This window comes from Babylonia areolata, chromosome 2 (genome assembly GCF_041734735.1).
Source record: "Babylonia areolata isolate BAREFJ2019XMU chromosome 2, ASM4173473v1, whole genome shotgun sequence".
NCBI lineage: Eukaryota > Metazoa > Mollusca > Gastropoda > Neogastropoda > Buccinidae > Babylonia > Babylonia areolata.
In genome coordinates, this window is record NC_134877.1 from 31,374,130 (window position 1) to 31,393,013 (window position 18,884).

General features: G+C 42.2%; 1 protein-coding gene across 1 annotated transcript in view; it reads right to left on the minus strand.

Moving 5' to 3' along the window:
- Positions 1–6,820: 6,820 nt before the first annotated feature.
- The window catches only part of LOC143279397 (uncharacterized), a 17,920-nt gene continuing 5,856 nt past the window's right edge, over positions 6,821–18,884 (minus strand). Inside the window, exons 4-9 of the mRNA XM_076583437.1 lie at positions 18,789–18,884; positions 16,878–17,006; positions 14,041–14,294; positions 12,541–12,640; positions 11,902–11,951; positions 6,821–9,413 (exon numbers count right to left, since the gene is read on the minus strand). The exon at positions 18,789–18,884 is cut by the window's right edge and continues 56 nt beyond it. Of these exons, the coding sequence (XP_076439552.1) occupies positions 9,122–9,413; positions 11,902–11,951; positions 12,541–12,640; positions 14,041–14,294; positions 16,878–17,006; positions 18,789–18,884 (921 nt within the window). The 3' untranslated portion in view covers positions 6,821–9,121. The remainder of the gene's footprint in view (positions 9,414–11,901; positions 11,952–12,540; positions 12,641–14,040; positions 14,295–16,877; positions 17,007–18,788) is intronic.

Here is an 18,884-nt window from a genome sequence, read left to right on the forward strand (position 1 = left end):
TAAAATGTTGCTGTTGCTTTGTTTCTTAGAGAGCACCAGCGGTTAGAAAAGCCAGGCGACAGGGCTTGTGCAGGTTGAAGAGCCAAAGAGAGACATTTATGGCAATACGATAGAAAGAAAGCTGCGCTTGTCAGCAACACACTGGCTTCCGAACGTGTTAGAGACAGGTGCGTCAGGAAAGAATTGGTCCCCGTCCCTATCTGTCTATCAACCATTGAAACGAAATTCCATGTATCCATGGAAACAACACAATCATATCGACTTATTCTCTCTCTCTCTCTCTCTCTCTCTCTCTCTCTCTCTCTCTCTCTCTCTTTCTCGCTGTCTCTGTCTCTCTGTCTCTCTCTCTGTTTATGTTTTATTGTATCTCATAAGCCTTAAGGTTTTTTGACAATAATATGTTATAGCATATTTTCTTTTATTCTACTCTCTCTCCCTCTCTATCTGTCTCTCTGTCTCTAGCTGTGTTTATGGTTTATTGTGTCTCATAAGCCTTAAGGTTTTTTGACAATATGTTATACCATATTCTATTCTATTCTCTCTCTCTCTCTCTCTCTCTCTCTCTCTCTCTCTCTCTGTGTGTGTGTGTGTGTGTGTGTGTGTGTGTGTGTGTGTGTGTGTGTGTGTGATTGTGCGTGCGCGTGTGTATTGCATATGTTGTGCATGTTCTTGTTAGTGTATTTGTTTTTTTCCGGCTAAAGTGGATTTTTCTACAGAATTTTGCCAGAGACAACCCTTTTGTTTGCGTCAAGTTCCTTTACGTGCGCGAAGCACATGTTACGCACGGGACCTCATATCATTGTCTCACGCGAATGACTAGCGTCCAGACCACCATTCACAGTCTAGTGGAAGGTGAGCAAGTACTGGCGATTGTAGAATTCGAACCATTGCTCTCAGATTCTTTCGCTTCCTTGGCTGACGCTTTAGCACTGGGCCAACACTTCTCCTTGACCATCATGTCACCTTTCTGGCATGCTAGTTGCATATCTGTTATGCATGCATGCATGCATGTGTGTGTGTGTGTGTGTGTGTGTGTGTGTGTGTGTGTGTGTGTGTGTGTGTGTGTGTGAAAGTGTGTCTGCATGTTTTACATTTATTTGCTGATTTATCATCATTGTTGTTCTTGTGTGTGTGTGTGTGTGTGTGTGTGTGTGTGTGTGTGTGCGCGCGCGCGCGCGCTTGCTTGCTTGCTTGCTTAGAGTTGACTTCGTCAAGATTTTGCGCCCTATAAATATTATTATTATTAGTCGTAGTATTTTTATTTATTTAGCTATTATTTTTTGATAGATTGATTTATATATATATTTTTTTTAGTTTTGTTATTTTATTTTATTTTATTTATCTATTTATTTATGTTGTCTTACTTTTTTTTCTCAAGGCCTGACTAAGCGCGTTGGGTTACGCTGCTGGTCAGGCTTCTGTTTGGCAGATGTGGTGTAGCGTATATGGATTTGACCGAACGCAGTGACGCCTCCTTGAGCTACTGATACTGATACGATACTGATACTTCTTGCACACACGCGCACGCATAGGTCGACAGAAACAGAACACATACACTGTCTGTCTGTCTCTCTCTCCCCCGTCACCAACCAGACGAGTGAAATGGGTAGATACATTAGGTACACGCCCATTCAACAAGGTCCCTTGTACCATATGTCCGCGACTTGAAATCGTTACAGGAAATGTAGCTGACGAACGAAAAACAAACAACACCAACAAACAAACAAACAAAAATGAGAAAAGACAACCTGGAAGGAGCGGTACGAGGTTTTTTTCAGATTGTGTTCTTGTTTGTTTTGTTTGTTTGTTTGTTGTCGTTGTTGTTGTCTTTTTTTGTTTGTTTGTTTGTTGTTTGTTTGTTTTTTTGTTTGTTTTTGTTGTTGTTGTTTTTTTTTTTTGTTTTGTTTTTGTTTTTTCAACATCTCTATTTGAATTTAACATTGTCTGACATACAGGCACACAACAATAATGGTCTTATAGTAACTATATGGTGTACTTTTTATACCGTCATTATTGTAAAAGAAAGAAGTTTTTTTGTGTTTTGTTTTATACAGAAAAAAACACACACACACACACATATCAAAAAGATTTCTTTTTTTCCCTCGCATTTTCAATTACTTATTTTTCATAGTTTCCTGCATATGCTTTGACCACGTTTTGTGGCAACACACCCATCAAGACACATGAACCAAGAAAGCAAGTGCAGTTTCAAGAACAATGTCTTGCAATATAGCCATTAGCTAATTCGTAGTTGATCTTTTGTACAGTATCTCCGTGTACATCAGGAGAGGAATCACACAATATCATAGTATCGACAATATTATGTGACGCGTAACAAAATGCAAAATATCCCTGTCTATAGTACAGCAGTACAATCTTGGATCTTGTGACAGTGTTGTGAATTAACTTAAATTAAGGTAAAGAGTGGTTTTCGTTTTTGTTGTATGGTTTTACGATATACCTTCTTTAAGATATTCGGGTGTGGGTTTTTTTGTTTTGTTTTGTTGTTGTTGTCCTACACGACAGTTACAAACCTGAATCATCAGCACAATTCTGCAAAACATTTTTTTTTTTTTACAAAGGGGAGGGAAGGCTGTTAGGAGTATTAGGCTCTTAAAGCTTGTAGTTGTGGAAATAGGGCTGCTGTAGTAAAAATGTTGAAATAACACACACACACACACACACACACACAAGCAAGTAAGCACGCGCGCACTAACGCATACGGAAACCAATCAAACAAAAAAAAATATTATCCTGAGTTTTTCCTTGATGAATAACAATGCTGTGTAAGATTAAGTGAAATCTTTTTCTGGGTATTTGTTTTGTTAGCTTTTTAAAAACTGGTCACTACCTATCTATTAAAACCGCCCCTCCGCATCCCCCCCAACCCCCCAAAAAAGAAAAGTTAGACAAATAGATAACTAAATAAACAAATAAATGGATGAATTAACAGATAGATGAATACATAAATAAATAAATAAATAGATAGATGAATAATAAATAAATAAATAAAAAAGAGGGGGAACAACTATTTCAGAGAAACAGTCGGGTCTGACACACGTTACACCCCTTTGACCATGACAGCGTTGACATTGACAATGTGATTCTTATGGTCATATCAAGTGAGTCTCAACGGCTGTGTTTCATACAATTTATCGTAAGCGCATCATGATAAGACAGGGAAAAGAAAGGATCGAATAGTTGTGTGTGTGTGTGTGTGTGTGTGTGTGTGTGTGTGTGTGTGTGTGTGTGTGTGTGTTGTTGTTGTTTTCTTTCCTTTGGTCCCCGCTTTATCACTGATGTCCATGATGTTTTCACGTGCATCTATCTTGCATGTAAACTTATTATTATCATGTAGCAGATGTGTGTTTGCGTGCGCGTGTTTCTTTAGGAAGATTTCCCCTCTCTCTCTCTCCCCCCCCCCCTCTCTGTCTCTCTCTCTCTCTCTCTCTCTCTCTCTCTCTCTCTCTCTCTCACACACACACACACACACACACACACGCACACACACACACACACACACACACACACACACACATGCATTTTGTTTTCAGACTCACATCCCACTCGTACCCCTCCAACTCAAATAAGGTGTTGATGATAAATATATATATATATATATATATATATATATATATATATATATATATAACCAACACTGTTTTTTTTTACGTTTCTTCCACTTCTTTGTTTTAGCTGTGTCTTTCTGTGCATGTTAACCTCCCCTTTAGAATACATCAGCAATTAGTGGAGGGTTTTTTTTTTCAGCTCACGTCCCCAACTCTTACCCCTCCAGCTGAAATATTTTTTTAGGGTTAAGAGTTAAACCAAGATTGGTTTTTGACGTTTGTTCCCTTTCTTTATGGCATGCTAGGCATCATCCTATTAGTCTTTCAGGCTTGTGGTGCGATGTCCAGGTTTTAACTCACTCAGTACGGCCAGTCCTCTCTTCTCCTCTACACAGACCCCTCGGATGTCCAGTGGGTGTCTGAATGACCCAACCTTTAGCTTCCGTCGTCAGAATTGTGGTATTCTTTGTCAACATTCACCTCTTCAGTATAAGAGCCTTCCGCTTGCAATATTTTGATGACGGTAATTGGGGTGAAACGCTGTTAACGTCGTCTGTTTCGCCGTTCGTATGGAGAGAGTTAATTAATACTGGAGTTTACTATCAAAGGTTCCTTTTCGTTCCCTGTGGATTACTTCCCCTTGTGGCTGGTTCCTATAGACCGTGTCTGGTATTTTCCCACTCGTGGATTTCAAGAACATGTTGACACTATTATTTCATTCATACTTCATGGGGGGTTTCCCTTCAGCTTTATGATCATGTTTATTTTGGAGAGACATATCCTTAACAAAAGAGAGGTCCTTGCCAAACAAAAATGGAGAGTTTCTCTTTGTTTGGATCAGAGTGTTTATCTCCAGTCAGCAGCGTGGAGTGATGGCCTAGAGGCAACGCGTCCGCCAAGGAAGCGTGAGAGAATCTGAGCGCGCTGGTTCGAATCACGGCTCAGCCGCCGATACTTTCTCCCCCTCCACTAGACCTTGAGTGGTGGTCTGGACGCTAGTCATTCGGATGAGACGATAAACCGAGGTCCCGTGTGCAGCATGCACTCAGCGCACGTAAAAGAACCCACGGCAACAAAAGGGTTGTTCCTGGCAAAATTCTGTAGAAAAATCCACTTCGATAGGAAAAATTAATAAAACTGCACGCAGGAAAAAATACAAAAAAAATGGGTGGCTCTGTAGTATAGCGACGCGCTCTCCCTGGGGAGAGCAGCCCGAATTTCACACAGAGAAATCTGTCGTGATAAAAAGAAATACAAATACAAATACAAAATACAGCCAGGAGCGAGGAGCAAGCACAATGAACACTCCACAGTATGAAACAGCTGTCGCTCGCTGTGTATACCCACCTCCCCTTTGGAGGACCTGATGGCTAGCATGAACACTTTGTGAGGGGCTTTAAGTTTCACGCCCCCATTCCTACCTCTCCAGCTCAAATCAATGTTTGAAATTAATAGTTAATGTCAAGGCTGGCTTTCACAGTTCATCCCCTTTCTGATGGAAAACCAGAAACATCTGGACTTGGAGTTATGATCCACTCAATTATGGCATGTGATGCATCATGCAATGAGCCCTTCAGACTTGGGGTGCGATGTTCATTTTCTGATCTTGGAGCATACTGCCACGGGTCACATTTAGTCCTCTGTGGATTAATTTCCCTAAGTTCGGGCTCCCATGCAGACCGTGTCTGCATATTTTCTCACTCGAAGATTTAAAGAAAATATTTAGAACATAATTTCATTCAAACGTTTGGTTTTTCGCTTCAGTTCTCTGCTCTTGCACACGCTGGTTTTTTAGAGACTGTTCCTAAGTAGAGAGATCCCTGTCTAGCTATGGGCTGTTTCTCATATTTGAGTATCTCTTGCCAGACAGTAATTACTAGCACGCCCGATGAACAGTCGAAGCAGCTGTTACTTGTTGTTTATGCTAATCTCCCCTTTGGAGGAATGAAATAACTAACACGAACATTCATAACAGGAGTGTAAACTCGTGACTGTATTCCCCCCTCCAGCTTTACTCAGTGTTTAATGTTAAAAGTTAAAGACTGGGCGTTTGTCGCTTCTTCCCCCTTTCAAGGAAACGTTTTTTGAACATTAAACGTTTATCATATTATGAGTCCGTCTTTACTGAGGAAAGAAGAGATGTTCACTTATCATTGAGGCAGACAGACAGGCAAACAAACAGGCAGACAGACAGACAGATGTATTTGAACCACAAGCACCGCCTTCACCGTTGGAAAATAAGGGGATAGTTGTTTGGCGGTGGTATACTAGTCAGGTCAGGGGCATAGCCCTTGCTACTGGTACCATGTAACCCAGTACTACCTGCTGCATGTGAAGCCTCCCAACGACGGACCAGGCAGAGGAGGAAACCTTTCCCAACGGCTGTGAAGGCGGAAAAGGATGACCAAAGGGCAGGGGGAGCTCTTATCCTTGGCTGGAACTCCCCCTAGGAGACGGAGCTCCGAACAAAAAACCTGCAACTGCCGAGGCCGTCCTACACGTGGCAGTATCTGCACCTGTGGGACTGTGAGCGTCGGTAGGCGAGAGAGTGGGGAAGGGACTGCACAACTCCTCTTCACTAAAAAAGTCACCTGTGCTGGTCAGGCAACCAGGCTAATGTCGGAATGAACGTTTTCCCTTGAAACACCTGTGGGTAAGTGCTGCGCATCCAGAATCGGCCTCTTCTCCCATATGAGGACACACACCGACAGATAAGCCTCCCTGCCTGCTCATCCGTCGGACCGACGGGAGACTCCATCACATTGTTAGAAGGTGTCTCTTTTTTGTTGTCAACCCTTTCTGTTGTTGTTTTTGCTGTTGTCGAGGTTTTTGTCGTTTGCTTTTGAAGCAGAAATGAGAGCACACTCTGACAGATGCAGATCTGCTGACATACTAGTGAGTCTTATGAATCGTAGTTAAGACACCCACATTAATTAACTCACTCAGTACGGCCAGTCCTCTCTTCTCCTCTACACAGACCCCTCGGATGTCCAGTGGGTGTCTGAATGACCCAACTTTTAGCTTCCGTCGTCAGAATTGTGGTATTCTTTGTCAACGTTCACCCCTTCAGGGGAAGAGCCTTCCGCTTGTAATATTTTGATGGTGGTAATTGGAGTGAAACCCTGTTAACGTCGTCTCTTTCGCCGTTCGTATGGAGAGAGTTAATCATCTTGTCCACATATCTGTGAATGTAATGCCACTTTCATCCATCTCCATACATCCAAATACACCATCCGTTCAAAGACCACTGATCATGCGTCACATGTTTTATTGTTAAAGACAGTGCTGGTCTACACCACACACTGAAAGCACAGTTTACCAACCAACATGTTTCATCAAAACAGAAAGTGCAACAAGCATCTGGTTCGTGGTTGACTGCTTTTTTTGTTTGTTTGTTTGTTTTTCGATGGTTGATGTTTGTTTGTTTGTTGTTGTTGTTTTTTCGTTTTTTTGTTTTGTTTGTTGTTATTGTTGTGTGTGTGTGTGTGTGTGTGTGTGTGTGTGTGTGTGTGTTTTGTTTTGTTTTGTTTTTGGGTGGGTTTTTTTTGGTTTTATTTTGTTTTTTTAAGGGTGTGGGGGTTGGTGTTGTTGTTGTTGCATTCAGTGTTAGTAAGAAAACAAATCATAAACGTAGCTGAAAAAAACAGAAGTAGTTACTTCTGTTTTTTCATGGAGGTTAAATGTTCGAGAAATATCTACTACGAAGGCTTGAAGGCAGTTCAAGGATACTGTCTGCCACTAGAAGAGATTAGAGTAAGATGTGCCAGTGTGAAAGAGGAACGCTGTCTTTGGAATGCTTCCTCCAGTTTTCTGTTTCCAGTATGACCTGGCCGTCCATTTAAACAGCTGGGAATGTTTGCAAAATAAAAAGCCTAAACAAAGAAACAAAAATCCTTTTTTTTTCTTTTTTTTTTTTTTTGTATCATAAAAAGAAACAATTCACAAAAAGACCGATAAATACTTATTTTGGCATTTGAAAGGGGAAAAAAGTGTTAACCTGATCAAATGCAAGACATTAGATATACTGAAATTTGAAAAAAAAAACAAAAAAAAACAACAACCAAACAAAACAACAACAGCAACAACAACAACAAAAAAACATGATCAAATGCAAGACATTAGGTATACTGAAATTTGAGAAAAAAAGAAAAGAAAAAATCTCGATTTTCAGTTCTGTACCAATGCAAGGGAGGGAATCATACGAATGAATGTTCAGCACAGACCTGATATAACTGTTATAGTGTGTTTGTTATTTTGATATTGTGTCCATGGAAAAAGTGACACAAAGACTGAAATCTGCCTTTTTTGAGACTTCACTTTGGAAACGTCAATGGTGACTTGAAGGGTTCAAAGGGGGAGAACCAATTTATGCTTGTAGTGTCTGGCTTGTAGTCCGTTGTTTTCAACCGTATTGGTACACGCCGCAAACATGCAAATATTTTCAATTGCTTGAGTGGACTCGGGCGTTGATGATGAAGGATTTTCGTCTTTATCTATCTATCTATCTATCTGTCTGTCTTTCTGTCTATCTATATATGTATAGATATATGTATTATGTATGTATACATGATATATATATAAAATAGAGAGAGAGAGAGAGGTGTATTTGTCTATTTGTCTATTTTTGTCTATTTATTTGTGCATCTAATTATCTATCTTAAATCTCTTTCGATGATTCGATCTATCCGTCTAAGTATGGAACTATCTATTTAGCTTTTTTCATTTACCGCATGTTTTTGTTGTTGTTTGTTTGTTTGTTTGTTGTTATTGTTTCAATGCTGAGAATGCTGACCGTTGGCACCTGAACACATTATGAAGTTAGTCATGTGAAAACATGTCAACAGACTGTTCAGGTAACCTTCACGGAAACTGGAAATACAAACTCATCTCCTACAACTGTTCAGGGTCGGCGCAATGTCAAAAAATGATACTTTTCATTATATTCTCTCTATGTGTCTCTGTCTCTCTCTTTCTCTCTTTATATCTGTATGTCTATTGTGTGTGCGCGATCGCACAGATTTGCATCTGTACGTGTGATTTCTATTGTTTATGAACTTCATTCGAAATTCGAAATATTCCTTAACCAAAAACACAATTTGACAGCCTTGACTTTAAAACCTAAGCTGAGAAAAATAGTAATCAATGCGAATAATATAGTTTGAAGAAGACAGTGCTAGTTAGCTGGTCAATGGAACAAATAACAAAAGACCTTTTAACTGGAACTGGACAGTCGCTATCTGCATGTGCAACAAGAAGAAGAAGAAGAAGAAGAAGAAGCCAGCAGGTGGGAAAAATCTACCTTATTTTCAGGACAGTTTAATAAAATTTCAGTTCTGTTTTACATGCAATGTGGGGACAACTTTTATAAGTGCAAGTTAATCCGTAGCCATCACTGTAACCCAACATAGTTCGGTTTTTTTCTGTTTGTAACAACAAACGACAACAACAAAAAATATGACCCCTAATTTTCTATATTTAGGAGAGACATAATAGTGACTCTCGAAATGTATTCTTTATTCTTTATTTCCGTACACCTTTTCTTTTCTTGCTGATTAGCGGCAGAATTTCTTGACCTTTCTGGGCCCTTTACAATCCAGATTTCCCAGCACTTCAAAGTACTTTTCACAGCCATCGGCACGGTCACTACAGACGGCCTCCACACATGCTCTGAAGGCGCTCAGGGCGCTGATGCCCAGACACTTGGCGATGCGCCGTGTGGACAAGACGTTGAAGCACAGCCGGATGGCCTTGGACTTCTGTTCCTGGGTGCCACACTCAAGGAACTCGTCCACAGTGGCCTGGCAGGTGTCTTTGTCTTGGAGAACGAAGTTGGTGAAGTCTTCCCTGCAGCAATATGCAAAACCTTGCTTTGATCCGACCAAAGAATCGTGTCATCAGCATTTCAGAGAACTAACAAACGTAAATGATAATATGCTGAGGAACTGGGCACTTTAAATTGGAGGTAGCCGCGTGTTAACAAAAACTTCCCAGATCATTCAAATATATAGAGAAAAGCAGAGGAGATACAATTTCTCCTCGGCATACTCCTTCAAAACTTTCGAAATTGTCGGATCTGTTACTACCATTGAACACGCACAACGTTACACGATAGTACATTCTCATAATGACATTTAGAACTTTACCATTAATGGGTTTTTTTCCCTTTAGTATTATCCACAGTGTCATAACGCCGCACAGAATCAAAGGCTTTTTAGCAGTCAACAATAGCACACAATAACATTCTCTTCTGCTGTTTGAAAAGATCAAAAGATCAATTAGTATATTCAACACAAAAGCATGGTCAATAGTAGACTGATTCTTTCGAAACCCAGCTTGATTATTCTGTAATGTTTTATTCGTTTGTTCTTTAATTTAATGTATTTTCTCTATAAGTGAAATTAGATTAGGGTAGGAAAGAAAATCAAAGGAGGAAAAAGTCACTGAATACGCATGCGAGTCTACAAATGTGTGTGTGTGTGTGTGTGTGTGTGTGTGTGTGTGTGTGTGTGTGTGTGTGTGTGTGTGTGTGTGTGTGTGTGTGTGTGTGTGTGTGCGTGTTAGATAATGAGACTAAATGGGTGAAAGTTGTGTTTAAAAACAACAATATAACATCTTTTAAAAGAAAAACTAACTACTATAACAGTGAACCAACAGGACTATTTAGCAAAGATTTGAAAAAAAATCGTCTATTAGCAATGGACTGCTGAATATTGTCAACACTGACATGATTTCAGATCAGACTTTACCGTATGGCAAGTTAGTATATGAATGGGTGTTGTGTGAGCACCACATATGCAAGAAATATTACCGACATACTTTGTCTTAAAACAAACCATCTTCCATCTGCAAGATCTAAGACATAATTTCCCGTCTACGAAAATCATTTTTGCAATGGTTTCCCATGAAACCATTCGTTTTCTTTATTTCTTTATATGACCCAGAGTTACCGGCCTTATTTTCTTCACACTGAAATTTTAACTATTGAACTTGTTTCTACTATGGTGTGACATTCCTGTAGTGAAAGCGGAATATCTAAACCTAACACCTTCATGTTCATTAGCATTCATGGGGATCTATATATATATATATATATATTAGTTTAAACATACTAGTTACCCATTATTATCTTCTTCTTTTTTATAGATCGCTTGAATTATGTATTTTCTTGAAAAATTGCAAAATATGGCTGCATGTTTTGTTCGTTTTGACGGAAGTCTGTGCGCACTGGATACAACTGAAGGCGAGTTTCACTATGCGATGGAATGTCCAAATTTACTAACTTTGTAATCCCCCAATGCCCAGCCAGGCAGGGATTGGGGGGTATGTTGGAAATTTTGAACAAAAATCATACTAATGGAGCATAATTGTTTTGTGACATATTATGTGACGTGTTCTTTTCTTATTTCATCTTCGAAGTGATTGTGAACTGACTGTTCTGGCGTTTTCGTCGTTTGTTAAATGTGTTAAACTGATGATTGTTTAGGCGTTTTAATCATTTGTTAAATGTGTTAAACTGACTTTATGCGTTTTTATCGTTGGTTAAATCGCACTGTCACTTATGGAATACGTACATGTTCATACTGTTTATCCCTCATTAATATTGATTTCTGGGGACTTGGGGGAGGAGGGGGCAGTACATATCGAACGACAGCGATATTGTGCACATTCATTGAGAGAGAGAGAGGGGATTAAGATTTTAGGCATAGCCTATTCTTCCAATCTGTCCTTGCTAATCTACATCTATCACAAATATCACACATATAAATGAAGGGAAAAGGTATTCATGCAGAAGGACGTACATAATGAAGAAAACAACCCCTCCCACCCCACACACACCCACACCCACGCACACACATGCATACACACACGCGCGCACACACACACTGACAACCCCTCCCCCTCCACACACACACACACACACACACACACACACACACACTGAGAGAGAGAGAGAAAGAGAGAGAGAGAGATCGACACACACACACACACACACACACACACGCGCGCGCGCGCGCGCGCGCGCACGCAGTGAGAAAGGAAGAGAGAGAGACAGAGAGAGAGGTGGGTTTGTTTTTTTTAAAAGGTGTGTATCTTCTTATAGTCAGGTACTAGCACAATCAGAAGAAAGAGTATCTGTATTTTCAGATCATGCTGAGTCAACACGTATAGTATATTCACACTCCCGTCTTGCACTACAGGTAGAGAAAAGATTTCCTTTGTAAGCAGAATTATCTATAGGTGAAAAATCACAATTACGGACCACGTGCTAAAGGTAAGTAAAAATGCATCCATGTTTACAGACCCAGTTCCAGCGACGTTTCCACAAACTTACAGGAAAGATTCTTGCGTCAGGTTCTGGTCCAGTGCGTCATACAGCAGCGCCTGAAACCGAAGCACCGTGACTGCGGGATTTGTCTTCTTTCTATCATCAAACATGAACAAAGCAAAACAACAATAACAATAACAAAAACCAAAATATATGAAGAGAGAGACAGACAGACAGACAGAGTTTATTGTTATCGGTACATAACCAAAATATATGAAGAGAGACAGACAGACAGACAGACAGACAGACAGAGTTTATTGTTATCGGTACATATTTTACACACACACACACACACACACACACACACACACACACACACATTCTCTCTCTCTCTCTCTCTCGCTCGCTCTCTCTCTCGAGCTCACCGTACATTTAGTTGACTGTTTTGTTCCTTCTGTTTTTTGTTTGTTTGTTTGTTGTTGTTGTTGTTTTTTATAGTTAAGATGTGTGTGCAACACGTGCACCCAAAATGTATACAGGTCGGTGACCTTACATTAGAATTCTTGTGTTCTTGCGTTCATGCGTTCTCTCTCTCTCTCTCTCTCTCTCTCTCTCTCTCTCGATCGATCGATCGAAATTCGCCTAAAATATGCAAATGTCATTCATGCCAAGGGTTAGACCAAACTAGACTGCATGGTGACTGACCTGGTGTCTGCTTTTGAGACCCAGCTCTTGGGCACGATTGTCGTAAAGGTCAGGGCCGTCTCCTTGTCGCTTCGTCTCTCCGCACAGAGAGTTGGGGTATCTGCAATATGAGTATGTCACTGTCACCACGCTGCATCGCGTACAGTTTTACTGTGGACACACAGTAATAAGAAACTCTAGGGAGAGCTGGACAGGGGGCCGGGCCGCACCCAGGTCATGACTCCTGGATGCCTTTGTATTGCCGCCTTTTTTCCCTGGTCCCCAGCAGGTTCGAAACCACGCCTCCAGGGTGGTCGCCACTTCAGGACTGAGTCACCTTTTTTGGCAGACGTTTTAACCACTGAGCTATGGTACGCTAAGTGAGTATGGAAATTTAATTCTTAATCCTTATGAAGTTTACTTTTATTCCTCCTCGACCAGATCCAGCTGGAACTGTTTTCTGCTACTTCTGCCATTGCCTTTAGAGCCCATGTCCTATGTCTGCCAGAAATCGACGGCTGTTTCATGAGGCTGTAGGCAGATGCGCTCACAAACCCTCTTGCACCAATCTAGATCTATGGCGAGGACAGTATGCAGCCGGTCTGTTCAAGACTGTCATGGATTTTCTAAAGCGTGCGTCACGCCAGAAATGGTCATGCCTGACCTGAAGAACAAGTATGCTTGGAGCGCGTATTTTCACACTCCATATTTGCATATACGTCACATTGTTGTGCGTCAATTATCCCACTCGAGTCGGATTTCTAGACACGGGAAAATCATACATCTGAAATGGAAATGATCACGATACCAATATTTAAAAAAATAAAAATAATAAAAATAAAAAGATTAAAGGCAGACACTGAAAATTTTCCTTCGTAAAAATGCTCAGGGTCGAAAATCCTGGTCTAGCATTGACTGACTGGACAAAGTGCACTGCCTTGTTGATTTAATAAGGAATTTTTTTTAATGCTTCGTACACAAGCCTTATAAACCTAACATGTTCACTAACTTCAACCTGGGTTGAAAACTGAGCAAAAATGCCTGTCTCATAGTGATTCGTATAACCTTATGCTAAGCTGGATCAATATGGATTCAACTAACCAACCTGCAAAACCATAATGACAGATTGCCTGTCGTAACAACTGTCACTGCCGAAGTGACAATGCGCCACGTTGCTGATGTCTGATTTACACTTGTCTAGAATGTAAATCCTATTTTCATCTAACCAATTTCGTCGATATATTTATGTGCGTGTGTCTATGTATGTGTGTCTGTGTGCGTGCGTGTGTGAGTGTTTAACATTGAGAGAGAAAGAGAGAGAATGTGTGTATGTGTGTTTTCAAAGTCCTCGAAGAAGAAACATCTGGCTTTCAATAGAACTGTTGTTGATTTTTAGTGTTGGTATGTGTTCTTTTGGTATGTCGCATATCTGCTTGTAAATAAAAGACGATTCCAGGAGAAGTAAGAGTCATTCCTTGGCTCCGACACAAGCACATAACAACAACAACACCTTCAGCTAACCTGCCCAGATGGGTTTCACCAAAAATGGTCTGCGGCCCGGTGACTATGGAAATGGCTGGAACCTGAGACTGAGGAATATTGACCTCTGCAGTGTTGTATGGGCGGAATCTGGCGGAGAACTGGCAGCGAGGAATGGCCAGGATGGCGAAGCGATGATGCTCGTCAAACTTGCACTGCACTTCGATACCGTTGAACGTAGAGGACGCTCCGTGACCCCATTCCGCCCGGCCTCCGTCTGAACTCTCCACTCCCAGCTGGTGATAACAATGATAATCGTCATCGTCATCATCATCATCATCATTATTGTCGTCGTCATAACATATGTTCTGCTGATTAGGAAGCTAAAAAAAAGAAAAAAAAAAAAAAAAAAAAAACACACATCTTGCATCAGGTACGAGTACAGCGGAGAAATGCTTTGCGTTACAAAATGACGAATGAGAAGTTGTGCATTCGAACCTCATCAAAAGCATATAGAGGGAATGGTTCAAAACTTGCAATAATGATTTATCAGTTGTAATGATTGTCACTGTGGTCCTGGCGGGCTTCTAACCCATAGCTTAAAACTACTTCTGCTCGGATTGAAATACCCACACAGCAAAGCGTGACCCACCTCAAGGACGTGTCAGCAACATTGGATGCTCACAGAAACAAAAATGTAAAGAAAGAAAGGCGAACAACAACAACAACAACAAGAACAGCAAAATGGACATTTTTGTGCAGTTTCTTGGTCGATTCAGGCATACCAAGAGATAAAAAGTTGCTGACAACTTGCCATAGAGTATCGTTTGCGCATACATGTAGGAAATATATTTCCCTGGGTCAATATTCAAGATGTCCTCGAACACTTGCTGTAAATTTCTAAAGTTTCTCATTCCAGTTCACACACACACACACACACACACACACACACACACACGCGCATATATATATATATATATATATATATATATATATATATGTGTGTGTGTGTGTGTGTGTGTGTGTGTACACCACCCGGGTGAAATTGTTCTCTTTGCCCCGCTGAAAGAGAGAGAGAGAGAGAGAGAGAGAGAGAGAGAGAGTGTGTGTGTGCACGTTCGGGTCCCTGTTAGCTTTAGCGTGATTACTTCACGTGCAAAATAATATTCATGTTGGGTGGATATGCTGCATCTTGATATGTTTTTATGAAGTGATTTCTCCTACCTTTCTTTGTAGAACCAGTAATTTCATCAGTTTTCAGTTCGCTGGAAAAGGGAAAAGGCAACAGCATTGTGTGTGGGCCTCTGTCTACCTGATAGGGGTATTCATTTACTTATTCATTTATTTCCCCCTTTGTACGAGTACAGTCCCTTGCCCTTTAACTCACTCCCTACTGATTACCTGATATCAAGTGATGACAGGCGAGATCGTTCCCTACTGATTACCGCTACACACGTTCTGACATTCAAAAATGTCCACGCCTCACACAGCTGGGAATGGACAATGCTGAATGGGTCTCCTGTCTTGCCTTATAGCATTGCAAAACATCAGACCACTGGTATTGGCCAATCTTTGCTTGTCAGTGAGGTTTCAAGCTAGTTTCATTCCAACCGGGACTGAGTGATTGCACGTGTGACAATGGCCTCTCAGGCTCAAACACGTTATTCTCGAAAGAGACAAGAAATTCATGCTTTCAGCTTACAAGATCAAAGAGGTGGCTTTTGACCTGGAAGGGGATGGAGAAAGGAGAGTTATTTTAGTCCATCAGAAGGAGGGCAATGTGTATTGGACAGTGACACTGGTGTGAGTGACAGGGGGAGGGGGAGGGGCAGTAGATATGGCGAGTGACAGGCAGTTGGAATAGAGAGGGTGATTGATGGTGAATATGCTAATGAACCAATACCTGTTGAAACAGAGGAAGGGTTGGTTTGATTGATGTTCTTTTCCAACACTTCTACCATACATGGGGGCAAGACACACAGACAAAAATTACAAGGCATGACAGACCACGCCCCCCCCCCCCCCCCCATCCCTTGAGATGCAGTAAGTTCACTTGCAGTTTATAGAGGCTCCCATGCATTCATCATTTACACTCTAATGGGGTTCTAAGAGTGAGATTTGTGGAAAACAATGCTTTTTTCATGAATAGTGCAGACTCCGCCTATACAAATACCACCCTCACATTTTACGTCATGAAAAAATATCACTTTTTACCTCCTGCTGTACAGAAAGCATTTTAGAAGAGTTATTAAACACTGTGCTGTCTTTATTTGATACCTCAACAACTGTGTGTCCAAATTTCATGAGACTGTGTTAACTCGTTAATCTTTTTTCTTTTTCTTTTTTTTTTTTTTTTTTTTTTTTTTTTTCAAAAAACATATACAAACGCCCAGTACACAGAGGAATGCGCGCTTACAAATCGCCCAGTGGGGAGTCAGTTAACCCCCCTCTCTCCTGTTCCCGTTACCCATGTCCCGATACGTTCCCCGTCCTCAAATAAAGACTTGAAGAGAACCTGTACTGATGTGGTGAGAGAACCCTGCCCAACCGGCTACATGTGTGTGTGTGTGTGTGTGTGTGTGTGTGTGTGTGTGTGTGTGAGTGAGTGTGTGTGTGTGTGTGTGTGTGTGTGTGTGTGTGTGTGTGTTTAAGAGGTCGACATAAAGTCCCGTATATAGAATAGAGTTCTCATCTCGATCCAGAAGGGCACCACTAAGGACAAGAAGCTGGAAAGCACGTATCAAGAAAAACCCATCATGACTCCGACCCCCACTCCCACCCCACCTCCCTCCGCGTTCCTCTTGGCACAGGTGCGCTGACGCAACCATCTGATCAGAACACAACAAAGTGGGTTCCGGGGGAGTGGTGCTGTGCCTGACCTCGTTGATGTCGAACTTGATGAAGTCCTGCTGTTTGAAGTACTGGTTGGCAAAGTCTCCGATGGCCAGGCTGACCTCCATGCCAGAGGTGTAGTACCTGCCGTTGATGATCTCGTTGAATCCGAACACCTGTCCACACGATCAATACATTCTAAAAACGCCAGATTGACATCACAGGCCTCAAGAAAGAGAAGGGGTGAGAGGGGGGTCGGGAAGGGGAGAAGAGAGAAAGAAAGAGAGAGGGAACAGAGAGGACATAGAGAGACAGACAAAGACAGACAGACAGATTGGCAGAGACAGAAAGAGAGGTTGAAGGACAGAACACCAGGCGTACAATACTTCTGTCATTTTGGGAATACATTTACATATACGTTTACATAATTATATTCTTTGAAAAAATAAAAAGAGAAAGAGAAAGGGGACAGACAGACAGACTGATAGCCTGACAGACAGGCAGACAGACTGATAGCCTGATAGACAGACAGACAGACAGACTGATAGCCTGACAGACAGACTGACAGACTGACACACAGGCAGACAGACTGATAACCTGACAGACAGACAGACTGATAGCCTGACAGACAGGCAGACAGACAGACTGATAACCTGACAGACAGACAGACAGACAGACTGATAGCCTGACAGACAGACAGACAGACTGATAGCCTGACAGACAGACAGACAGACTGATAGCCTGACAGACAGACTGATAGCCTGACAGACAGACACAGAAAGATGCTAAGGGAAAACACTATGCATAAGACACTTCTGTCATTTTGGAAATGGGTTTACATATAATTATTCTTCAAAAAACATAGGAGAGAGAGAGAGATATGAGTGAGTGTCTCATATATTCAAAGAAACTTAATCTTTATGCTCCTAAAGGGGTGCGCAGGATACAATGATGACATGTAAACAATGAATCACATCTTCAGTCCAGCAATCTCAAGCAAAACAAGCATAAAATCACATGGAGAGAAAGAGATAGAGGCTGCGGCGCACACACGCACACACACACACACACACACACACACACACACACACACACACACCGAAACTTCCTTCGTGCTGAAAACAATAAGAGGCAAGACGCAGCAATTACAACCCCACCCCACCCCCACCCGAACACCCCCAGACCTCCCCCCCCCACACACACACACTGACAGCACATACACACACACACACACATACCCCCCACCCCCCGCCCCGAAACCCCCATCCCCCCTCCACACACATACCCCACACACCCACAAGCCCCACCCCAAACACACACACACACACACACACACACACACTAAACGCATCTCACCTCAAACGAGCAGAAAGCAAGGCCGGGCACTCCCCCAGCCAGTGGTGTCTGCACACGGGTCAGGCAGACGCAGCAATTAACCTCCCCCCCCTCCCTCAGACCCTTCCCCCCCCCCCACACACACACACACTGACAGCACACATACACACACACACACACACACACACACACACACACACACACACACACATACCCCCCACCCATCGCCCCGAACCCCCCCTCCCCCCCCTCCCCCCCTCCACACACATACCCCACACACCCCACACACACCCACAAACCCCACCCCAAACACACACACACACACACACACACACACACACACACACACACACACCGAAAGTTACCTTCCTTCGTACTGAAAACAATAAGAGGCAAGACGCAGCAATTAACCTCCCCCCCCCCCCCCCCCTCAGACGCTTCCACCCCACACACACACACTGACAGCACACACACACACACACACACACACACACACACACACATACCCCCCACCCATCGCCCCGAAACCCCCCTCCCCCCTCCACACACATACCCCACACACCCCACACACACCCACAAACCCCACCCCAAACACACACACACACACACTAAACGCATCTCACCTCAAACGAGCAGAAAGCAAGGCCGGGCACTCCCCCAGCCAGTGGTGTCTGCACACGGGTCAGGCGGTACTTGCAGGGGAAGTTGAGGTTGGCATT